At 37.7% G+C, this 25,835-nt stretch overlaps 2 protein-coding genes across 2 annotated transcripts in view; one reads left to right on the plus strand and one right to left on the minus strand.

Annotated features, from left to right (window-relative positions):
• LOC126269012 (receptor-binding cancer antigen expressed on SiSo cells) overlaps positions 1 to 17,511 on the plus strand; it is a 36,634-nt gene extending 19,123 nt beyond the window's left edge. Inside the window, exons 2-4 of the mRNA XM_049973959.1 lie at positions 782 to 943; positions 1,388 to 1,507; positions 16,278 to 17,511. Of these exons, the coding sequence (XP_049829916.1) occupies positions 782 to 943; positions 1,388 to 1,507; positions 16,278 to 16,463 (468 nt within the window). The 3' untranslated portion in view covers positions 16,464 to 17,511. The remainder of the gene's footprint in view (positions 1 to 781; positions 944 to 1,387; positions 1,508 to 16,277) is intronic.
• A 3,722-nt stretch (positions 17,512 to 21,233) lies between these two features.
• LOC126269044 (serine-rich adhesin for platelets-like) overlaps positions 21,234 to 25,835 on the minus strand; it is a 342,253-nt gene continuing 337,651 nt past the window's right edge. The window contains exon 9 of the mRNA XM_049973961.1: positions 21,234 to 22,999. Coding sequence (XP_049829918.1) covers positions 22,778 to 22,999 — 222 coding nt within the window. The 3' untranslated portion in view covers positions 21,234 to 22,777. The remainder of the gene's footprint in view (positions 23,000 to 25,835) is intronic.

Raw genomic sequence — 25,835 nt, forward strand, 5'->3', positions numbered from 1 at the left:
ATGAGCACTGGGTGAAGTTTTCAGAAGAAACAATACTGTTTAATGGAACCCATATGAGCCACTTTTGTTTTGATGATAAGGTACGGTCTGCATCTAGTGCTGAAAGTATTAACAAATGGATGAACTTGATAGACCAACGTTGAAAGAGCCTTACAGTTGTAAAAGACTAAAATAATGTATAATCTGTACATAGAAAAGAAAATTGTATGAATTAAACATGAAGTTATAGAACCAGTTCAGAAGCTTTTTTTTGATTTAGAGCATTTGAATGCAGCATCAGGACGGAAAAGGGAAGAAATGTATGGTGTGATTTTTCAGCAAACTAAACTTTGCAGTATATTTGAAACAGGTAATTTACAATCCGTGTATGTTAAGTTTCCACTTACGGCAGTGACACGTGGTTGGTTTTTTGAAAGTCATTTAACTGAGGAGTTTCATATTGATAATTACACAATCTGGCGTGTGTGTGAGGGGGGGGGGGAGGGGGGGGGGAGAGGATCGGCGAAGAAACCACTCCATATTTCCTTAGATAATAGTCATTGTAAATGTTGCAGTAGAATTGTTTTGACTGACCCCCTGTCAACATATTGTACATTTTCTTACCTGTTATTGGAAGAGGCAAATTTGTGTTTGATTGTAGTTGATAGGTAATTTAGTTTGGAACAGCACAGAAGTTTTAAATTAAAGAACAATGTTTATTTTATTGTTTAAGAGTAAAATAACTTCTTTTGTCTCGTGGACAAGTTTATATAAAATTTTGTGTGTGTCATATTTTTTTCAGGTTCAAGAGTTCCAGAATTGGAATTCCTGGCCTGATGGCCCAGATTCTGTAGTGGCAGAAAAAGCACAAACAAATCCTATTCAGCAGAAAATTGAAATGTACCGCCAGAAAGTAAAACAAACTGAAAACTTGGAGCCTGAGGAAGAACCAGACTTCTTTCAGGTGTGTATTTCCTAATTTCAGTATATGTAGAGAACATAATTAGATTATTATTAGCAATGTCTTTCTGGACTAAGAAGAGGGTGGGCCTAGTAACTGTAACTGTTGTAGATTTGCTGTTTAGCCAAGTCAACAATTAATTGTAAGAAGCATTATTATCAGAGAGTTCTGATATATGGCTTGATCAAATTCAGTACAGTTTTTCAAGGATGCAAGAATGGAAAAAATGACTATTTCAGACATTAGTCTGTGTTGAAATAAATATAGAATAGATTCTGATGAAATATGCTTTGAATTTTGTATATAGAAAATCAATCAGAAATATTGAGCATTGCATGAAACACAGTGAAATAAAATTATCTTGTAAATGGAATTAGAAACATTTTTTAAATCTTTTTCTTTACATGCAACTGCATTCAGTAACGAAATACAAATATTTGGTTACAGGACATGACACCCAGAATAACAAAACAGCCAAAAATTGTACTTAAAACAGAAACTGAATCAAGGTGGAATGATGGTGTTTCACCCCGCTTGACATTGGATGCTGATTCAATTGGATTTCCTGTAAGTGAATGAACTGTGTGTGTGTGTGTGTGTGTGTGTGTGTGTGTGTGTGTGTGTGTGTGTGTGTGAGAGAGAGGGGGGGGGGGAGGGGGGGCAAGTCACATCTGAAGACTTGTTTGTAACATAGTGGGTTTACTTCTAAAAGGCAAATATTTCAGCAGATTTTTACAAGCAGGATTTTATTGTTAGTGTTCACTTTCAATTTTTATCCTTCTGTCAGAGTAATAACTTCATTACTTAATTAAATAAGTACAGTAAATAATGTCCACATGATGAACAGAACTATACATCCTTTTTATTAAACAAAATATTTTAGATACAGGCATTTAACGTTAAGTTTGATATGTACGAATATTTTCATTTTATAATATGTAATATATGTGGAACTATGGTTCATAATACAGCTAAAGGCGTGGAGGTCTGCAGATTAAAATCTGTTAAACCTAAATGTTGATGAGACTTTTCTGTTTCATAATAAAAGAAAAGGAAAAACATTCATGCACATATGTTAAATTAGACATTGAGATAACTTTACATCTTGCCTGCGCAGCTGAAGATGTTGCTCTTGGGAATTTCTGAACTGGGCAGTTGGATGTTAACCTCAGGTTTGACAGCTGAAGCTGGGAGCAGTGAGGTACATCAGCAGCCAGAAGTGAGAAATGACTGACTAATAAATTGAAATCAGCTGTGCAAAGTCTTGTAATTTGTTTGAGAACTCATAGCAAGTGTTTCCAATTCTGAAGTGTAGTCAGACATGCCTGATCCACAACTTATTGCATTGAGTTCCAGGAAATGTGTCATATTACAAACTTCAAGCTGGTGTTTTAAAAGTTTTTAGTTTTGTTTGAAAGCCTCAATATTGTCTGCCAAATCTAGTAGAAATGATTCTCCCCTTGCATTGTTGGATTTAATGAATTCAAATAATTGGTGATGTTGGCCATAAAAGTGAGGTTAACTGTCAGTGATGATCTCTTTTTTACTTATCTCTAGAAATGTTGCAATCCCTTCTCACAAATTAAGGACATCTTCAGGACTTGTACACAGCTTAACCACCAAACTTCAGAGCAGTATTGAATGTTAGCATTTTCGACGTCGATGTCAGACAAGAATTACTTAAATGTATAATTTCTTAATTGATGTTTCTAAATATAGTTCACAGCTTGGACAACAATCTTCATTTTGTGACTTACTGTAACTGATTTAGCACATAGTGTTTCTTGATGTATAGAGCAATGAACTACAACTGTCAGTGACAACCTGGCAGATTCCAATTTCTCTGTTATGAAGCTAATAAGACCACTTCACTCTCCCTGCATTTATAGTTCACCACTTCAGTCCAAATGAATTGGTTAACAGCTCCATGACATCAAAAATGTCCTGGCTGATAGTGACCTGAAGCGAAATTAAACTCGGAAACTCCTCCATCACCCCTAGTTTGTGGCATTTACTTGCTGCACAAAAATCACCAACTGGGCTGGATCTGACATGTCAGTAGAATTGTCAGCTGTGATGGAGAATGCTGTGAACTGGTGTGCCTTCTGAGTCAGCTGATGCTGTACATCTGCAGCCATATCAGCAGTGTAGTGTTCCACTGTATGATGAGAAAGCACGATTTGCTCAAACTTTGAGACTTGTTCTGGATAAAATTGTTCCACTGCTTCTACTATACATTCCTTAATGTATTCTCCATAACAAAGTTGCCTCGAAAGCTATTATGTAACTCACTTGTAGCAATGGCCTTACAATGCCATCTCCCTCCTATACAAACAAATTGTATGTTTTTAAATAATCATATCTTCAAATTTCTCACAAAATGGTGATTACTTTTCATTTGTGTTAACCACTTTCTTCAGTTTTATTTAGTTATGAATCTATGTACTTTTCTCTTTAAGCCTTCATGACACATAATTTAGAAGAATTTGTCACTTATCTACTTGTGCATAACGTTGTTTTTTCTTTTGTTTCCCTATAATTTTCTGTTGTGTATCATATCATTCATACGCATAGTGTTGCAGTGATGTTCAAATGAGAGCTTATTCAAGCTCATAATTGTGCAGTGGCATATTAAGCACTTTGCTTGTCCTTCAAACAATGCAGAAAAGTTAAGCAATTCCCATTCTGTGTTGAACAATATGGCTGCTTCAATTTTTTATTTATTTTTTGGATAAATGCTTAGATTCCGTAGTTTTCCAAAGGCAGAATGTAAATCTATTGTTTCCCTCTCACCCCTTTGTGTCAGTCATTCCACTTGGAACACTAGGCAGGAGTATGGCTGGGGAAAGGAGGCACTGGTGCCCATGGAACACTCTTTGGACAGGCCTGTTTTTGTGGATTAGATTGGATATATTTTCATTCCAGAGATCCATAGTAAGGGGATAACCAGGAATGAAGAAAAATTGTAACACAAGAATACTTAATGCATATTAAAAAAAAAAAAAAAAAGTTTGGTAATTTTCCTTCTACAGATTCTAACTTAAGGATGCAGAAAAAGTTAAAAAATCTGAAACATACTAATTGAAGAGGCAATACCAAACTTGTCACAGACAGACTTGTAAATGTATATACACAGAAGTACATTTAATAATCTTAGGCTAATGTAACCACATATCATCAGATAGAAAGCAGTTTACAATACTTATCAACATTAATCACATTACTGCACTGATAATGTGCAGAAGTCAGATTTTATATAACACATGCTTTATGTGATATTATTAACAACACATAAATGGGTTAGTTCTAGTAAGAAATTAATCAGTGTTGTGAAATAAGGTGACCATAAATAAATCTTTTAGTCTCCTCTTAAACTGAACTTTTATCAGTAGCTAAATTTTTGTGGATGCTGGCAAATATTTGAAAATTTGTATTCGTGAGTAAAGGATGCCATTCAGGAGTAAAATAAGTGACTTAAAATGTTTATATAGGTTATTCTTATTTTTTCTGGCATTGATTCCACTGGTTTGGAAAAGCAGCTATTTAATTAATGAGGAATTTCATAAAGGAATAAAAATATTGGGGAGTAGCAGTTAGTACCTCCAGTTCCTTGGCTAGACCTGTATGGGGCAGTGAGGAGTTCACAGCACAAACAATTTTTAAGGTGTTATTTTTTTATTTTTGACTGAACCACTTTTTATGATACAACCATAACTGCTTTCCGCCTTCAAAGTCCATCATCTTCAGACGCTATGGGTGGCGTTTGATGAATAAGTGTTCATGCTCTGATGGAATTACATTTTCCTGGAGACAAAAGAATCTGAACTTTACCTTTGTTAAGGATAGAAGTGGGAATGCTAGTGTAATGTCAGAGAGCCTGAGAAGTACTGACAATTTAAGAATGGGGAAAATAGGCTGAGAGTGTGAATTGAAGTTTGTGTTAAAGACGGCACTGGACAAGAATAGTCCGTGCAGCTGTGGTAGTTACAATGCTATGGTAGTATAGTGGTTGGCATATCTGCCTTGTAAGCAGGAGACCTGTGTTCAAGTCCCAGCTGTGGCACAAATTTTAATAAACTACTTTAGCTTCTGCCATTGTCGAAGATAAAGTGTCCATGCATTGTCAATCACGTCTCCACAAACGGAATGTCAGTTTTTCCTAATAAGTTATATTACACACTTTTGAACTTGGAGAACTTAGGCCGGGTTGGTGAGTTACCTTAAAAAATGATCCCATATGGTCTTGTGGAATGAAAGTCGGCAAAATATTCTACCTGTTTTCAGAAGTGACAATATCTACATTGCAAGTAAAACTCATTCAGGTGCTTCAGCAGCTCTGTAGTATTCTCCTTCCAATTGAATTTACTATCAAGTTTTTGTTGCAAGAATTTAACACTTTCAACCTCTTCTATCTGCCTATGTTCTAGACGTAGGTGTTCTTGTCTAAAGTCCGAAGACTGGTTTGATGTAACTCTTCACTGTAGTGGTCATGTGCAAGCATCTTCGTCTTAGAGTAACTGCTGCAACTTACATCTGTTGCTTCGTCAAGCCTTGCTTATCCCATTTGAAGAGGTCATTAGAAGAAAGTGCTAATCCACAAGGCCGTAGTTTGGTGTTAGTGTATGCTATAGGTGTAGATAAATCTGTAAATCATAAGACAATAGACTTATATGTACCTCTCTCTAAAAGGTGTTACACTATTTTCATAGCCATGTAATGTGCCATATTGCTAAAAAAAATTTAAAAAGTTCTGGAAAATAGTTTACTTGTAACATTGTCTCTACTATTGTGAGTTAGCACTGTCTTCATCAAAACATACATGGAAACATTTTGATAGCAGATGTGTGACTTCTACTATCGTAAATTAAGACATAGTAGACACACTAAATATATTTATTACAGTGATCTTGGCAAAGTAACAATGTCAGGTTTTCTGTGCTTCCTACTACTGACTACTGTTTCAGTGGTGTGCTTCTCCCTAAAAATAAATACGCAAAATCAAACAATGGAAAATTCAGAATAGAATGTTTCTGATGAAGGCTCGAAGGCTTTGGTGGCCGTAAGCTCGCTTTCTGACAGTCTTTTTGTTGTGCCTATCTGTGACACAGCAACTCCACTATATGATGAGTAGCAGATATACATAAATGTTTGCAGAGGAATAAGACATGATAAAAACTGTGCTAACCTAAAGTGTTTGATATTAAGGCCAAAACAGTGCTAACCTTCAAACAAATTAATTATAGGTTTATCTAGTGTTACAGCATAAAATGTACCAGTGACTGTAACGACATTACAGGCATACATTGATACATATGACTTTTATTTTTTATACTGTTGACATTAAATACTGCTCCAAATTTTAACAAATGCTATGTCTAATACCTTTTGATGTTGGTCTGGTGACAATATGATGCTAAGTCATACTTAAGGTATTTCCAACATCTCATGTGTACCCTGGAGTGTAATCAGGGTTTGCATCATTGTCATTAAAAATTAGAGCACTGTTTTCTTTAACAGCCATGTCAAACATAAGTCTCTTCACTTGATTACAAGACTTCACTGCAGCATGCCACTATTTTCATCCAAGATAAGAACACAAATATTGCTAGACAAAACAATGTATGTAGATGACAAATGCTTTCTAGCTGTTGGAACTACTTACTGCCAGCACATACTTTTGTTGAAACCATGGCATATAGTGTGGGCAGATTTATTTTCACTAAATTGAGTATTAGCACTTTCCTTCGTCTGTCCCTTCATTTCACATTTTCTCTTTACATTGGTCATCAGCAGTTATTTCGCGTCCGCTACTTTTAGTGTCATATTTTATACTGGAATTCCCTTAGTATTGCCTGATTTAATTTTACCACATTCCATTGCTCTTGTTCACTGTTGTTGCTCTTCGTATAATAACTTCTTTCTAAGCCACTAACCATTCCATTCAACTGATCTTCCAAGTCCATTGCCATTTCTGACAGAATTACAATGTCACTGGAAAACTGCAATGTTCTAAATTCTTCTACCTGAATTTTAATTGCTTTTTGCTTCTCCTTGGTTTCCTTTACTGCTTGCTCAATTTACAGTTTGAATAATGTCAGGGCTATCTCTCTCTCTTATTAAAAACAGCTCTCCATTACAACTGCAGTATGGTTTCTGTGTGATAACCTTTCACTCCCTGTACAATGTCCCTGTTACCTGTGTAGTTTCCAAATACTGTATTCCAGTCAACATTATCAGAATTTCTCTCGCACCCTACATACAAATGATGTAAATACAATTTGGTTTCTGTACAGGTTGTTGATAATCTTTCACATCTTGTATTTTAGACAGTTTGGTGACAAAGAATAGATTATTAATAATTTATCAATGTACATGAAAATGTGCTTGATTTACTGTTTGTCACAATGTTGATATTAGCAGCAAACAAATCAAACTTAACAGCTACATCTACATCTATATTCTGCAAACCACTGTGAAGTGCATAGCAGAGGTTACAACCCATTGTACTAGTTATTAGGATTTTTTCCCATTTGACATATGGAGCATGAGAATAATGATGGTTAAATGCCTCTTTGAGAGTTGCAATTAATCTAATCTTAAATATACGTTGAGAATGTGGGTTTCGCGGGAGGCGTGCCAGAGATAAATCCCTGCAGTCACGCTGTCCTCGGTGTCCTCGCTGGCTCAGATGGATAGATCCCGGGTTCGAGTCCCAGTCGGGGCACACATTTTCATATGTCCCCGTTGATGTGTGTCAGCGCCTGTAAGCAGTTAAGGGTGTTTATTTCTTTTTAATTTAATCCAATCTTGCCCACACGATCCCTGTGAGAGTGATATGTAGGATTTGTAGTATGTTCCTAGAGTCGTTATTTAAAGCTGGTTGTTGAAAGTTAAGTAGACATTCTCGGTGTAGTTTCAGTAGATCTAGAAGAGTCTGCCAGTTCAATTCATTCAACATCTGTGTGACACACTCCTGTGGGTCAAACAAACCTGTGACCATTTGTGCTGCCCTTCTCTTGTAATGTTCAATATCTCCTGTTTGTCATCTTTGGTAGGGGTCCCCCACACTTAAGTTATATTCTGGGATGTGTCACACAAGTTGTTTGTAAGCAGTCTCCTTTATAGACTGACTCCATTTCATCAGTATTCTACCAATAAACCGAAGTCTACCACCCGCTTTACCCATGCCTGAGTCTATGTGATCATTCCGTTTCATATCCCTACAAAGTGTTACACCCAGGTATTTTTACGAGTTCACCAATACCAACAGTGAGTCATTGATATTATACTTACAGGATACTATGTTTTTCATTTTGTGAAGTGTACAATTTCGTGTATCTGAATATTTAAAACAAGTTGCCAACCTTACAGCACTTTGAAATCTTATCCAAGTCTGATAGGATATATGTGCAGCTTTTTTCAGGTACTTCATTATAGAAGTGGTGATCAAAAAGTTTCCCTTTAAGGGCATTGCTGCAGTGTATATGCAACATAGCACGACTCTGATGCAGGTATATAGGCAAGGGATTTAGGGAGCATTTACGTCTTTATGATGTACGTGCTGTGAATCTGGAAATGTGAACTATGGCGATGTTATTGATGAATGACTCCAAACAGGTCCAGTGTGCTCTTATTCTTTTCTTTAATGAAGAAGGTTGAACACCAGTAGAAATACCTCATCTCCATTAAAAACCACCATTTTGGACTGGTGTGCCAAATTCTGACAAAGGCTGCTGCTTCACGGTAACATACTTCCTCGTTTCACAGATGTTGTAATACCGAAATTACACCAACTCGAATGGGGGACACTTGAGCATCCATCCTATAGCTCTGATCTCAGCTCTGTGCAATTATCATGCCTTTGGTCCTATAAAAAAGACCTTGAAGAGCTGATGATTCCTTCCAGATGAGGATGTGCAGCAGGCAGTTACGGACTTTTTAATGCAGTGGGTTACTGTGTTTTAGTAGACGGGTATCTTCAGCTTGCTGGGTTGGTGAAATGATTCCCTTAATGCTCACAGCAATTTTGCCTGCCAATTCTGGACTGTATGGCCTTCAAATGGAAACTTTTTGATTGTCCCTGAATCAGCTGCAGAAAGTCTAAGGTGATGTTACTGATAAAAGTTAATTACTATATACAGTGTACACAAGAGCAAGTAAGCCTCCCTTGGTGAAACCCTGTGGGACACCATATGTAATTAGTTCCCTGTTAATGCCCGATTGTAGGATTTGCACTCCACTTGAAATTTTCCAAAAGTGCTGGTCATTAGGTAAAAGACACATTACATGGCCCTTAACGTATCCAGTGTGTGCGAAGATCCCATTCGCCTTTTATTCAAATAGATTTATGTTTGTATCTGATATACAGATGGTAGCCAGTCTGACTTGGTGAGGGGGGGTTACCCTCACAGTCATACCCTTTGACGATGTAGGCATTGCACTACTGATACTTGAGCTGTAGGCCACTTGTCTGTGCCGAGGGATAGGTGTTCCCTGTCCAATATGTGACTCTGGTGGGCTACAGCTACTGTTCCAGATAGCCTTTGCCATGTCAGTGGTACCCGTGGGGAGAGCCTCCGATTGGAAGGAGAGGCCTCATGGCCGACAATCTGCAATGAAATGGATCAGACTTGTCCACATACTGGTGCTTGTGCCAGTACAAACATATCTTCCAAAATAAAAGGGAATTAAAATTCAAAGAATTTCCAACACTCCCCACTCTGATCACTCCATGCGATGATAGCCAGACAATTTGGCTGGTTCTTGGTATCTACAAACGGAGAATCTTTTGTGACAATGAAGCCACTGTTTTTAATCAAAAATGTTGAGGATAAGTTCGGAGAATTTGCTCCAACAGAGAAATGAGGAATGGGTCTCTGTTGCTCAAAACTTTGCATGCTAACTAGTCATAGACACTAACGACTATGACAGTCTTGCAAATATACCAATCACCATCACTTTTCATAAAAACCTCAGTAGCATTCAGGGTCTTATCTTTCATCAGGAACTGACATTACAGAAAGATAAATAACTTTATGCTAAACTACAGCAATGCAGATTACATTTTGTTTGCCATGTTCACAGAGAACCTAAGAGTAATAGAGTGGATACGGGTGCATTGACTCTAGCCTTTGAAAGAAATGTTGTAACTGAGTAGGCTTGATATCCATCCCTATTTTCCACTATCTATGAGATGCTTTAGATGCCAACCATTTAGATACATGTCCTCCCACTATACTAGTGTCCCTGCCTGCAGGGCATGTGCTGAGCATTGCATGAGAACATATCTTGTGAGTAATTGTCTGAATGTGTCAGTTACCTAGAACACCACACTCCTTGTTTGCCAACATGTCCATTGTTCAAGACTATAAAGTGCAAGACTGTGTATCACATCAAGGTGTTATTAACCTTACAATGTGTTATCAATCATTGCAAATATACAGACAAAGTCTACATTTTCTATAGCGATGACACTGTCTCAAACATATACTCCCTGCCCTGGTTTAGCAGGCTGTGGCTGAAAGAGCCCTAAGCTGTAGGTCATAGAAAAGATCAACTTCCATCCCAGAAATAGAAATGGGAAAGTTCGCACATATAACAAAACTTCACAGGGACAGAAAGGAAAAATTGAAAGTGAAACCTGATTCAGCAGTTCCAGCTGATTGTGAGGCAAGCCTCTGAATAATGATTGAGAACCACATTCTCATGTTGGATACAAACCGCTAGTAAAGTAACTTCGACTTCACTGCTCTTCCAGACACACACACACATATTTTTTGTAATTTTTCGCCTCAGAACAACTAGAAACTGAAAATTTGGTGCCATTAGTGGTTAGGGATATTTTTTGAGGCAGCTTTTCTGTAACAGGAGGGTTCACCAATTATTATGGTAGTAGCACTGTCACAGTGTCACAGAAGATGAAACAAATAGCCACATCAGAGCAGGTTGACAACTGGAATGAAAGTGAGTGGTGTTTTTCTTGATATATCAATAAATTGTACATAAATTACCGTAATATGTAAAGTATTCTAATCACATGATAGTTCCAGCCATCTTCCAGGTTCCAACTGTACGTTATCCGTGACATTAGTATCTTTGGTTCTTAAAACTATTCATTCATTTTGAACTGCAAAACTGCCAGATAAGAAGTGCAATGACAACACTTCTAAACACTAACACTGGTTTGGCTGAACTGCTTAGGAGAATAGTGGAACTATAGAGCTCTGTCTGTATGCTTGGAGTCACTGCAGTTACATGGCTACAGATGCACCACTGAAAACAGTTCCATTCCGTTGCATTAAAGTGATCACAGGAGACAGTCACATGGCTTAAGTCATCTCGTCCACCCCATTTGTATTATACGTTTAGCAGGCATGCACTTTTAGTGAGGTGAAACTGAACCAATTTGGTTGTGTTCATAATCCATGCAGGTTTTGCTACTGTTAAAGAGAGTAGAGGTTGGGGGTGAATAACCTATACAGTGGGTGGTGGAGCTGGCCCATTAATGATGAGGAAGGCCTTCAGCTGTCCATTCTGTAAGTGGCTGCAGCACTGTGTTCAGTAGGTACCAGGACGACGTCTGAAATCCAGTCATAAAACAGCAGTTTTAGTTATTTGTTTATTTCGTGCCAGAATATGAAGTCGAGGTGGTGCTATGCGGCAGCCAGGGCCCTCAAGGTGCAGGCTGCCCGTGGTTGGTGAAGCGTGCTTAGATCAGCAAGTGACCTTGTACCATGTCCCGTGTGCTGTGTTTGCCTTGCCCAGCATGTTGTTGTTGTTGTTGTGGTCTTCAGTCCTGAGACTGGTTTGATGCAGCTCTCCATGCTACTCTATCCTGCTCAAGTTTCTTCATCTCCCAGTACCTACTGCAACCTACATCCTTCTGAATGTGCTTAGTGTATTTATCTCTTGGTCTCCCTCTATGATTTTTACTCTCCACACTGCCCTCCAGTACTAAATTGGTGATCCCTTGATGCCTCAGAACATGTCCTACCAACCGATCCCTTCTTCTGGTCAAGTTGTGCCACAAACTTCTCTTCTCCCCAATCCTATTCAATACTTCCTCATTAGTTATGTGATCTACCCATCTAATCTTCAGCATTCTTCTGTAGCACCTAATTTCAAAAGCTTCTATTCTCTTCTTGTCCAAACTATTTATCGTCCATGTTTCATTTCCATACGTGGCTACACTCCATACAAATACTTTCAGAAATGTCTTCCCGACACTTAAATCTATACTCTATGTTAACAAATTCCTCTTCTTCAGAAACGCTTTCCTTGCCACTGCCAGTCTACATTTTATATCCTCTCTACTTCGACCATCATCAGTTATTTTGCTCCCCAAATAGCAAAACTCCTTTACTACTTTAAGTGTCTCATTTCCTAATCTAATTCCCTCAGCAGCCCCCGACTTAATTCGACTACATTCCATTATCCTCGTTTTGCTTTTGTTGATGTTCATCTTATATCCTTCTTTCAATACACTATCCATTCCATTCAACTGTTCTTCCAAGTCCTTTGCTGTCTCTGACAGAATTACGATGTCATCGGCAAACCTCAAAGTTTTTATTTCTTCTCCATGGATTTTAATACCTACTCCGAATTTTTCTTTTGTTTCCTTCACTGCTTGCTCAATATACAGATTGAATAACATCGGGGAGAGGCTACAACCCTGTCTTACTCCCTTCCCAACAACTGCTTCCCTTTCATGTCCCTCGACTCTTTATAACTGCTATCTGGTATCTGTACAAATTGTAAATAGCCTTTCGCTCCCTGTATTTTATCCCTGCCACCTTTAGAATTTGAAAGAGAGTATTCCAGTCAACATTGTCAGAAGCTTTCTCTAAGTCTACGAATGCTAGAGACGTAGGTTTGCCTTTCCTTAATCTTTCTTCTAAGATAAGTCGTAGGGTCAGTATTGCCTTACGTGTTCCAACATTTCTACGGAATCCAAACTGATCTTCCCCCAGGTCGGCTTCTACTAGTTTTTCCATTCGTCTGTAAAGAATTCGTGTTAGTATTTTGGAGCTGTGGCTTATTAAACTGATTGTTAGGTAATTTTCACATCTGTCAACACCTGCTTTCTTTGGGATTGGAATTATTATATTCTTCTTGAAGTTTGCGAGTATTTTGCCTGTTTCATACATCTTGCTCACCAGATGGTAGTTTTTTGTCAGGACTGGCTCTCCCAAGGTCGTCAGTAGTTCCAATGGAATGTTGTCTACTCCAGGGGCCTTGTTTCGACTCAGGTCTTTCAGTGCTCTGTCAAACTCTTCACGCAGTATTGTATCTCCCATTTCATCTTCATCCACATCCTCTGCCATTTCCATAATATTGTCCTTAAATACATCGCCCTTGTATAGACCCTCTATATACTCCTTCCACCTTTCTGCTTTCCCTTCTTTGCTTAGAACTGGGTTTCCATCTGAGCTGATTGCCCAGCATATGGTGGGGTAATGTCGTCAGCACTACAGCAGTGTAGTGCTGCATCACCTCCCAAGTAGACAGTCAGTGCTCTGCTATAAACGACTCCATAAAGTCGTTCATGGTAGCAGAGCAGCTGTCGGACTGATGGATGTGCCGTGGAGTGCTGGGTCAAACAGTCAACTGTAGAACAGACAGCAGCTTCACTGCTGCCAGCAATGCTGTGTATGCACAGGGTGACAGACAACAGCAGAGTTACCCCGCACAGGGCAACAGTGGCTAAGTGCCTCAGCAAGAACCACATATCCCCAAAGTAGGCAGACTGCAGTGGATAAAAGTTAGCCAGCAGGTGGTCTGCCAGTTGGAAGGCACTAAGTCAGCAGCATTCAGACAGCACACTCACAGCTAGTGAGGACAGCGTAGCAATGACAGCTTGATGAGACTTCTGTTCATAGCTTTCTCAAGGCGGTGACTGATATGGCTTGTCTGAGATGGGCCGTATTTATGTGAGCTCGGTCCACCACTATATTGGCTGTTTACTACTAATTCTTACATCCTAAGGTCGATCCGGTCATCAGATAACTAGGGTTAAGTAAGCTGAAGTGGGTAGGTGGTTTTTCGTTTTAAGTATATACAGGCTACACAAAGACGACTCAAGACTATAGTGGTTCTCAAAACTGAAACATTTTATCATCGCTGCTCTGTGGTGCCAATAACTATGACACTGCTGCATGTGCTGGAGCGTTTGATCTGCAGTAATGCATGCTTTTTGAGTTGCTAGTAGCTCATCCAGTGAGTGAAAAAGGGCGGGCTCCTTTGTTCCATTGAGTTAGGTTAGGCGAGAGTACATTCAATGATCTATCTGGCTAGTACTACAAAGGATGCATCATATTTGCTAAGTTTGTTTTGGTTACAGTAGCCAGAAGATTAAAAGTAGTCCAAAAGTGTCCCAAGTTGTATGTTTAATCAGCAAACTGCTGCCATGCAGCTCTGACTGTATGACACCCCCAGGTTGATCTTGCTCATAGCAACTTATAATAACCATTTGGGGTTTGTACATGGAGTATACGCAATGTACCACTGCTCTTTGAAAATATAGTTAGAGCGCCAGCATGTCCTTTGTCCATCGTTCTGTCACTGCCCTGCCCCCCACCCCCACTTCTTAGAATAACTGCATCAGTTCAGTATGGCTTTTGCGTAAAACTGTTTCCTGTGCCTTGCTTCTATACTAATGATAGAATCCCACCGTATGCTCATCTTATACAATTAATTACAACCAAGCGCGCACACACCATTTGAAGTACACTGCCAAATGAAACCAAACAAAATGATCAATTCTCCAACTTCCTATACTAACAAGACAAATAACTAAGAAAAATAGTCAAAACAAAATACATCCATTAGCAATAATTCCCTGAATCCTATACTGTCCTCTACGTGTACCCACTGGCATATTCTCAAAGTGAGCCGCTAGCCCATTAATCTCCCATGTTCCCATCAGTCCTCTATAGCACAAGACAAAATCACTCAGAACACCAGAAGAGTCTACTGTGTAATCCACTAAACATTCCAACATGGGAAATAAAACATACTATTATCATAAATCACAGCAAAAATGTACGCATAAAATACGGAAAGAACCTTCTAATTACCATTGGCACAAAAATTATTCTAAAAAGGAAGTTGGGTTTGGAAGTTCCTCTGGTGATCCAAAGTAATGGCATATGTTGTCACATTATAATCTTATAGGATGGGTAGTAAAGACATGACTGCCTCCAAAACCTAGCTGTTTCATTGCCCTGAAGAGAACTCGTGCAGATACTGTCAAAATATTAGATTCTGTTTTATAGTTGTTTTTACACTTGCAAAATAACACTGCTCTATAATTAAAAGGATTTTATTTAACTTGACACTGGATGTGGATGCCTACAGACTTCACCGAAGTGTACAGTATCCAGTAGTGCTTGTCGTACATTCATCAGGATTTTTTGGAATTCATTTTGGAAAATGTTTTATGGGGAGTGTTCATGAACGCATTGTAGCACACACAATGAGAACTGGGGCACACTTGATGTAAATTCTGCAATGTCATGCTGTCATATCAGCAGTTTGATGATGTGTAGTGCTTTTTGGTTGTAATAGTGACTACCTGTTTTAATTATTTGTTACAAGTTATCATTGTGTTCTAGACTGGTCTCCCACTTAATGCCTTCTTTTTTTTCATTTTTTTTTCAGATAGTCTGTTCATTTAGTCCATCCTAATGCACTTCATGAAATAATTCAAAGCTTCAACTTACCATTGGTTCCCCCTGTATTCTGTATGGAGGCTGTGGGCTCATCTGTGAGAGTCTCCGAGCACTGAAGGCATATTGCCTGTCTTATTTCAAGTCCCAGTTTTTCCCCCAGTTTTAACTTGTCATCACAGAGTGCAATCTTAAACAAGAGAAATAATTTCAGATCATTTGCCATTATCAGTTGTAGGCACTGACTGTGTAATTTAGCATAAATTTATTATTGATGAGAAGATTACTCTGTAATTTAGCAGTTTAGCTATCCACAAATGACCAGATCTTCTGAGTGTTTCTGAATTTGGTTCATCATAACATACATGTTGGGAGCTACTGGTACTTTCATGACATTCTGTTAATCTTGATATCAGGAACTCATGATTAAGATTCTGTATGCTTCATTCTCACTCTTTACTCCCCCCCCCCCCCCCCTCTTCTTTTAAAGAAATAATCAAAGCATCACATACTAAATTGCTGTCCTTGGAAAGTATAAGAGAGAGGTAGACATAATTAATTGTTTTAATACTAATAATTGTTGAGCAGTATTAACTGAGCTTCCTGTAAATACCTTTCCTAAATATGTAAAATTATAGCAATAAAAACGAAATCTGTATATTTTGTTGCAGACAGCGGAGCTAGAGACTTGGGAAGAAGGCTCTGGGTGGGAGGATCAGAGTAAAGGTGGATGGGACACAGCTGATGCACTTCGTGAAAAAAGGCGCCAAGAGCGCCAGCAGCGTGCTTTGGAATTACAACAGAAAAAGCAGCAGCAGCAACGGGTTACCGGCCTTGGTCTGCGCATTGCTAGCTGACATTATTGGTACTCGCACAAATATATTTGGCATTTGGGCATGTCAATTTTTCTTCAGATCATGCCAAGCAAATTTAATTTCTGCTATTTGTCTGGGACTGCAAAGAACAGCTCACTTGCATCTTTATTTCTTTGATTCTGCTTTGACAATCATGGAAAATATCATTCCATTCACAAGTGCAGTATTGTCGATTTATGGAAGGTCTGAATTACAAACATGATTTGTATTTGTAATGTAAGGGGTGTTTATGTGCATGGGTGTGTATGTACATGTGGGTGATTGTGCATTCATGAGCATGTGTGCACGCACAGTTAACTGCATAATGACTGTCTCAAAAAGAATGTAAAATAATATAGTACTGGTCACATTCTTGTTTGATTGTAAGTAAGGTTGTTAGATTATTGTGTGCTGTTTTAAAAATATTATTTGTGGTTTATTGTTAAAAGGGGCAATATCTTGTCAAGTTTCTTGGTCTCTGTTCACATAATTTTTATTTACAATGTAGAAGCATTTTACTGCTAAAAATGTGATATCTCCTGCATTTTCATGTGTAGTAGCTGTTTTGTAAGAGGTTGTTTGATAGGTACTGATTTTTGATTAAAGTTACAATTTGTTAATAATGATCTGTTATGAAGAAAATCCCTATGCCTTTCAGAGAGCATTGGAAACAGTTACAGTTAATAAGACAACATACTTTATTTGAGCTTATTTTAAAGCTGTAAAGTTATTTTTTTGATGATGAAGTAACAACATTTGAAGTACTGGATGGCATTAGAGAGAAATTGAAGCAGTTGACAAAAGGTACAGAAGTAAATCTTAATAAATATTAACAAACCCACAATAGCAGTGAAATACAACATATCACGTGACTTGGAGGGTATGAGAGACTAGAAAGTAAATAATGTGCTGTAGTTTAGGAGACCTTCACTTGATTAGTGAGCTACTATGATAAACATAAATTAATTGTGTCTGCAAAAAACATTTGGTCAGAAGACAGAGGTGTAAAGAAAATGCATATATGTAAATAAATATTTGGCATGTAACTTGATACAGTTGCTCCATTATTCCCTTCTTCCCGCATTTTGCAAATATTTCGAGGACAACATATGAAGTCCATAGTTCCTGCTTAATACTTGCAGACACAACATAAAAAACAGCCTAATTGCACATAATTTATTCATATAGCACATTCCATCACAACTCTGTCTGATTAATGATTTTCTACATCTACATGCATACTCTGCAAGCGACTATTACACATAGCGAAGGATACCTTGTACCAATGTTAGTCGTTTCCTTTCTTGTGCCATTTGCAAAAAGAGTGAGGGAGGAATGACACACTGTACACCTCCATAGGAGCTATATTTTCTCTTATGTTATATTCGTGGTCCTTACACAAAACAAATGTTGGTGACAGTAGAATTGTTCTGTAGTCAGTTTCAAATTTTCTCAGTAGTTTTTCACGAAGAGAGTGCCTTCCATCCAGGGTTTCCCATTTTTCATAATGCATCTATGTAATAATCACATCTGTTAACAAACCTAGCAGCTTTGCTCTGCATTGCTTCAGTGTTCTCCTTTCATATGGCCTGGTGTGGGTCCCAAACACTTGAGCAGTACTCAATAATGCAATGCATTGATGTTCTGTATGTGGTCTACTTTATCAATGGGCTGTACTTTAATAAAATTCTCCTAATAAACCAAAGTCATCCATTCACATTCTTTACTGCCCCATGTATATGCTCATTCTTGCTTTGCAACATTAAACCTAGATATTTAATCAATGTGATTGTCAGCAGCACACTACCAGCACTGCATTTGAACGTTATGGACTGTTTTTCTCATTCATCAGCTGTAATGACATGTATTACTTTGATAAATTGATGTCAAACAATGGATAACCCAGGATGGAATGTAATAGACTCCCCCCCCCCCCCCCCCCCCACACGCGCGCGCGCGCACCCCCCCTCCTACACACACACACACACACACACACACACACACATATGAAGCACGCCGGCAGTCTCTGTCAACTGATGGCCTTTGCCAGAGACTGCAGTTTTTTGTGTGTGTGTGTGTGTGTGTGTGTGTGTGTGTGTGTGTGTGTGTGTGTGTGTGTTCTCTCTCAATGAAAGCCTTGCTGGCCAAAAGCTTATTTGTGATAGTCTCATTTTGTTGTGTCTATCAGTGACTATATGGTGCAGTGATCTGTTGCTCAAGCATTTACCAAATCAATTGGTGATGATTTCTGCCATAAAAACTTAATTAAATAATGAATTAGTATAGCCTATTGTTTAAATGTGTGTTTTATATATGTTAATATATTCAGTAATGGATGGACACAGCATATGTGCAAGCCGTGATACCAATAGAAATCTTACTATACTCATTAGTACCTGCTGGTTGGACAGTTTGTTGTCGGGCCCTACCTTGGTGATATGTGAGCCATGGGAGAAGAATGGCCATGACCATCCCAATGATGTCATGATGACAAGGGAAAAACTGTTGTCTATATATTCGTTTGGTACCTGTTAACCAAGACGGATCATAATATATCTGTGATGATTTGAATAATGAGCTAACTTCCTTATGCATAATAATTGTAAATGAGAGTACAGTGTACAACAAATTGTTTCTGAGAAGAATCGTATTTATTTTGAAGATTTGGATGTTGGCTTGTACTCTTAACTTCCAGCAATACTTCAGCACTTTGAGAAATGAAGTCTACCCAGTGGATATTGACGACAGTGCAGAAATAACATGATGAGCAAATGAATAATACAAATTATAGTGCCTGAGCAAATTTTACATTTCCACTCAATATCATGATAAAGTAAGTCCGTACAAGCCCTTATTTCTCCTATCTTCATGGTCCTTACATGAAATATATGTTTGCGGCAGCAGAGTTCTTCTGGAATCAGCTTCAAATGCGAATTCTCTGAATTTTCTCAATAGTCTTCCATGAAAAGAATGTTGTATTCCCTCCAGGGATTCCTTTTTTTCCCCTCATTTCTTACAAACTCTTACAGTAAAATGTGATCACAGTTACTCTTTTACTTCAGATACGTTGGGGTAATATAGAGTTTGGTCATTACGCGTTCTTCTAAAATGTTAAAATATTTCATGGAAGAATACTTACAGAGTTTTGTGCAGAAACAGAAAGTTGCTAATTTTACTATAAGGAAAATATTCTAGTCACTGACACTGAAACCAAGACTGGCTCTAATTATTTTGGCACCCTAGGCACATAATGTATTTGTGCCCCATCTCCATCCCCCTCTTCTTCCTTCCTTCCTTCCCTCCCTTCCTACTCCTGTCATCTGGTTTTTACCCTATCCTCCTCAAAAGATTGTAAATATTAATATAATGTTAAATGGTCAACAATTTGTAAGATAAGAATTGGGACAGTGGAACAATAAAGTAGGAAGAAACATCAATGCTTGATGTTCCATTAATGATGAGGTCATTACAGATGGAACAGAAGCTCTCTTTGTACAGGGATGGGAAATGAAATCAGCTGTGCCATTAACATAGGAATCATCCTGGCATTTGCCTTAATCAGTTGACAGAATCCACAGAAAACTGAAATATTGGTAGATGGATGGGATTTTGAATCGGGTTCCTCACACTGTGTCCATTTCTTTAAATGCTGCACCTTCTTACCTGATTGAAGAACAAAAGCAAATTAACTACAGGTTGAAGTTAAGAATGAGAGAAAAGATGGGATTTGCTTAATACTCTCTCTTCTCACATTTAGTTTACCTATTGTTTTTGTTTCTTCCTTTAATTGGCATGCCTCAAATTTCGGTCTCATATGTGGCTTAATTTGCCTAAATGGTAGAGCCAAATTTGATAGAAAAATAAAACCTTATTTACTGTGGCTACTTTTAACCTTCTATGATCTATAATACACAATTATGTGGATTCATGAAGTGTATTCTTTAATCAGAAGAGGGTGAACAACAGTATGATCTACGGTGTCATGTTGTGAAAGGACTGTGGTTCAGGCCCCTCATTGCTACTCTGCTTTAGGTTTTCAGTAGTTTCCCTACATAAATTAAAAGTAAAGGCTAGAATTCTACCAATTTCCTCCCCGTTTTTCTATCAGAGCTTGTCATTTTTATGACTTCATCATTGCTATGACATTTCCAAGCTGAGGTTTGAAAAATATGGTAAAGTGTAGAGAACAGTAGGTTTTGTGACAGCTTACATCAACTGTTTCCCTGACTGTTACTTTGTAAAAGAGGGTTGATACTTTACCTTTAATGCCATACTTGTTGGGAATGCAAAAGTAATTTTTGGGATTTATAAGTTCTTGGAAATAAGTGTTACAATTTAGTATGTGCGGGATTGTTGTCAGTTAAGTGTTATAAATCACTTTCTCAGTTATTTATCTCCTTTTTCTAGTGGAACACAGGTTGATAATGAAGATCTATAAAGGGGAGAATTATTTGTTGTGAAAGATCATTGTTCCACACTTCTCATATGACACATTTTACTGTATACTTGACCATATTTTTCATTTAATGATGTGGTCCCCACCCATCATTACATGTAATTGATACTTGCATTTTGTTTACTGTCTGTGGAACTTGTGTGTTACTGATTAATCTAGGAGGCCTCTAATTTTACTTTCATTTGATGATGAAACATATTTACTAACAGGCATAAATATTTAAGGGTTTATTTCTGCTCTCCTGGTAAAATGAAACGAATTTTTAGGAATTGATAGGTAATATGATGGGTTGTGAAAAAATATTATTTGTTGTAAAATGTTATAACAAATTGTCATTTTTATTCTTTTGTATTTAAATGACACCTCTTAGGAAAATGCACCATCGAGTGCTCATCCATGAAGGTATTACATAAGTTTTTCCATACATTGATTGAAACGTCTCCAACAAATATAATAAATAATTTATCTGTATATAATGCTTTAACCTTAGATATTAAGCAGCATTATTTAATGTACAGCATGTCTTGTATGAAAATAATGATTATGTTACATAAATGCAATTTGATGAGCTCGTATAAAACATTTGCATTGGAGGAATGGATCATGACTAACTGAACAATGTGCCAGCATATTTTGAAGTATGGAGTGATAGATTCTGTAAGTCACATGTTGGTAAAGGGTTACAATACAAATAAAGCAACAGAGTGGTCATACATATCACAAGATACACCTTAAAGTGGGAATAGAGCTTTAGAACCTCTATGCACAGGGTGTAATCATTAAATATATTGCATGGAAGTCTGTCAGCATAATCTCAAGTATTTTAATGGCACTGTAATGTTACACATTATCACAGTACATTTTCAGTGGAATAAAACCTGAGAACATTTTGGGAAATACGTTTCATTTGAAATTGCTGTGTAATATGTCCCTTGAGAAATGCCAAGAGCTTCCATTCTTAATATTAAAAATGAACAAAAAGTAAATGTACATTTTCATTTGAGTCAACACAGTCATCTAGAAGCTTGCTTCAATACCTTGACAAAGAATTAGGTATATAGTACTCTGCAGCCTGCTGTTTTTAAATGTGAGGAAAATTGAAGACATGAGAATATATTATCAACAGGCAAGCTGTTTGTTTTTATTTCTAGAGTTACTTCACTTATTTTGCCATGTGGTGCTGTAAAGCTCTTCACTTAATCCATGCTAGTGCAGCACAGGAATTAGCAAAAGAAACTACTGAAAGTTATATCCATGAGCATGAAAAACAGAAACCTGCAAGGACAAAAGTAACTTCCAAAACATAAGTAGAAGTGTTTGTTTGCAGGAGAACTCATTATTAATATGTTTACTAAACACTGCAACTGGACTAATTGCAATTCACGTATCAAACTTCACTGCAAAATTCTTCCATTTTGCCATTATCAAAAGATACCATGGGGAAAGCTGCAGAGCATGATCTTTGATAACAGAATTTAATAACAAATTATAAGACATGTTCCTATCTCATTAAGAAATGCATTCATACTACAGTCATCCACCTCCTGCACAGAAACTTGAGTGTTAACACTTTGACTGCCATGAGGCTTCCAGCGACCACAGTAGAGCCTTAGATCCAATACTGTGTGACCACCAGAAGCCACACCAGGACCTCATGCTTGACACAGAGGTCTGACAGTGAAACATCCACCACTATGCACGGGGCAGTCAGCGTGTTAAAAGGACACTGCGTCAGGAATATCCACTTGTACAGAGCAGCGAACAGCAGCTGTTATCACATCCCTAATTATTGTCAGTCAATGTTGTTGGTACTGTCCATATACAGTTTTCACCTGTTAGTGACGGTACAACTAACAGGTTTTCAGTGAATCAGGCGTGGGTTGAAACGGCCCATGTGTAGGATAATTCCAGTTGGATTGTGGCGCACAGCATAGAAAAATGGCCTATTAAAGGAAAGACGTGCAGCAGCTGCAGGACGACGTGCTTGCCGTGGCCGCAGTGCCAGAGGTAGCTGTAAAACTTCAGCATCTGCATCGTCATAATCCAGTCGTCTTGCTCGACCAGCGGCACGTTGAGGGAATACCTGTGAAACAACAGTGATGTTATTACTGCAGTGGTTTCTGACTACACAAATTATCTCTGGGGTGTGTTGATAAAAAAAGGAATGTTATTCTTACAGTCACTGACAGAGGAGGAATGAAAACAAAGTTTAAAAATATTTAGGTAATGTGTATTCTGATAAATTATAAAAATTGAGTGCATATACATACTGACATTCTCCTCTACATTCCACATAATGTGTTCCATGGAAGTACCAGAGAATAAGTAGTAGTTCAAAACAAGTTTTCAACAAATGATTGCTTTGAAAGTTTCGAAGAAAATAAAATTTCTGTAAATAGAATGATGCATGTTCTTCAGCAACATTCAATTGTTATTGAGAAGAGAACAATGATGTAACAGTCATTAAAGTTTTCAGTGAAACATGCTGTTAAAATACCCCACAAATATACTGAATACGAGGAGCAATACTGATGACATATTGTGATTTCATTCCTCTTCACAAGTACACACCACAAAATGGGTATCCAAACCATGTCTTTCCCAATAAATTTACTGAATTTATTTTTGGATAAAGGCTCATGTTGCAGATTAAAAATCGTTATGTTGCTGTTCTGTTTCCTGTGGCATCAGTGTCATTGTAGAAATACTGGATTCATCATGTATAAAATTACTGTTGTTTAAGGATCTCAGCAGGTAAGAATAGAAGTATTAGCCACACAGTAAAATAAATGTCCCTTAGCCTACTAGTAATTGACATGAATTATGTGGACATTGCTGTTGTGTTCTACTTTGGAAGAACTGTTGCATGAAACCTTACATGTATGGCAGTATTTTCATTGTGCCTGTCTGTCACTCAATGTCTCCTCTATATGATAACAGTCTCTCCTTTTTATAATAATATTGTTGTTCCATTCTGGACTTTTCACTGTTAGAAATCTATTTAGGCAAGAAGATCCAAGCTGTTTTACCTCAACCATATAATATTCTGGGGTATCAATCGGAAGCAACTTTAAGGTAGGATGTAGACCATATCAGTTGTAGGCAGATGGCCTACACATTTTGTTTGTATGTATGCCAACAAAGAATTAGTGTTGTCAGTCATTGTAAACATAGGGAGGGTCTATACATTTTTATGGGACCAACTTTTATCTGTATTCTCTCGGCCACTGTTACCTTGCACAAAAGATCACTGAAAGATTATTGTAGATCAACCTGTATCAGGCACTCAACACCCACCATCGCAAACAGAGCCCCATGCAAATATTTCCATACTAAGTGGCATCTGTTCATCAAAAGAATGAACCTGATGTAAACAAACACAAATGTGATGATTGATCAGAGGCCGTAGCACATGTACACTGGTGTTGACTCTTGGAAGGACTTTTAAGATATTCTAATGTAGTAACAGCCATCAATGTTTTTTTAAGTCATGCTTTAGCTTTGTATTTTTTTATTTAAAAATCATGTACAGCCAGTCTCTGTACTGTTGTGCTCCGGTTGTAGCTCTGTTAATACGCAGTATGAAAATGGCTGAGGCTGCTTCCTGCTCTGTAGTGAAACATCCATATGGAACGCAGATAAAAAATGCCGAGAAATAGGTTGTTCTTAATGGTGTTCATTAAAAAAAAAAGGCTTTGAAGGTTTCTGAGGGACTGTATTAGATACATCTTTTTTATGAATAATGCACGTCGTTTCCAATTACATATTGTGCACGAAAATTCTGTTTTCATTTCAAATATAAATTCTTAATTATTGTATCGATATTTTGTGAAAGAATGTTAATAAAAGTTCCTTAAATTAAGAAAACATAACAATTTAGTTTTTGGGATAAAAATGAAAAACCAAATACTCTTTATTTGGACTATGTCCATTGTCTTATACCACAGATGTAGTCTTACACAAACCAGCATCATAAGTGTCGTAAAAATATGAAAAACAATCATTTTTGCAGCTCTGATAACGCCATATAAATGCATTTTTACATTTGCCACAGTACATTACAATATGACCCAAAGAGAACTGAGCTGGAGTGAAGTTAAGAGATTTGTCACAAGAAATAACAGAGCTGTTAAGCTGCCAGATGAACTGGAACTAAAGCGCGCAGCTTTTTCACATGTCACTGCTGAATGCTGGCGGGATATGGAACGGTAAGTCATAAAAGGAGAAAATGCGGCGCTTGAGTGACTTCGTGGATTTTGTCGCTTGACTTGCTGTCAACATAGCAGATGACAATTCCAGAATTGAATTGCATTTCTCGGATTTGAATGAGGAAGGAGCTAAGAGATTACCGGATGACTGACTGTAATTAATACCTTCTGTATCTTCAGTTTTCAACAATACTGTGCAATCGCTGCTGTATGCATTTGTATCACACACAGTTTGTTCACAAAAATTACCCTTTGTTAAACTTAGTAATTTTAATCACTGTTGTCTGTAATTAGAATACTATGTTAGGTGAGAAATAGAGCATCTTATGCTTTCCGTCTGATCACCTAAGAAGCGTGTAGTAGTGCTGGAGTTTTGCTGAATATTATTTCATTCTCTTGAAAAATTAAATGGCTTTCAAAGTTGTATTGTTTCTGTGGTCATCCCTTTTTACATCTGAACTGCAGTTGTTCATATCATTGCAGGTTAGTAGGACCAGGTGGCTGGCCAGTTCCGTTCAAGTTAAATGTGCTGTTAAAGCTGTTGTCCCGCATTATCGCTCAGTCTATATGCATGTAATACAGCTTAAAACTTATACATGTGATCATACTTGACTGTACTGGACGTAGCTTGGCTACAGCTTCATGTGAAACGAAATCCAATGAGATTGAAGCAAATGTGGAAGAATACATGGGGGTAATGTTTACATTAGG

Source organism: Schistocerca gregaria, chromosome 1 (assembly GCF_023897955.1).
Source record: "Schistocerca gregaria isolate iqSchGreg1 chromosome 1, iqSchGreg1.2, whole genome shotgun sequence".
NCBI classification, from domain to species: Eukaryota; Metazoa; Arthropoda; class Insecta; order Orthoptera; family Acrididae; genus Schistocerca; species Schistocerca gregaria.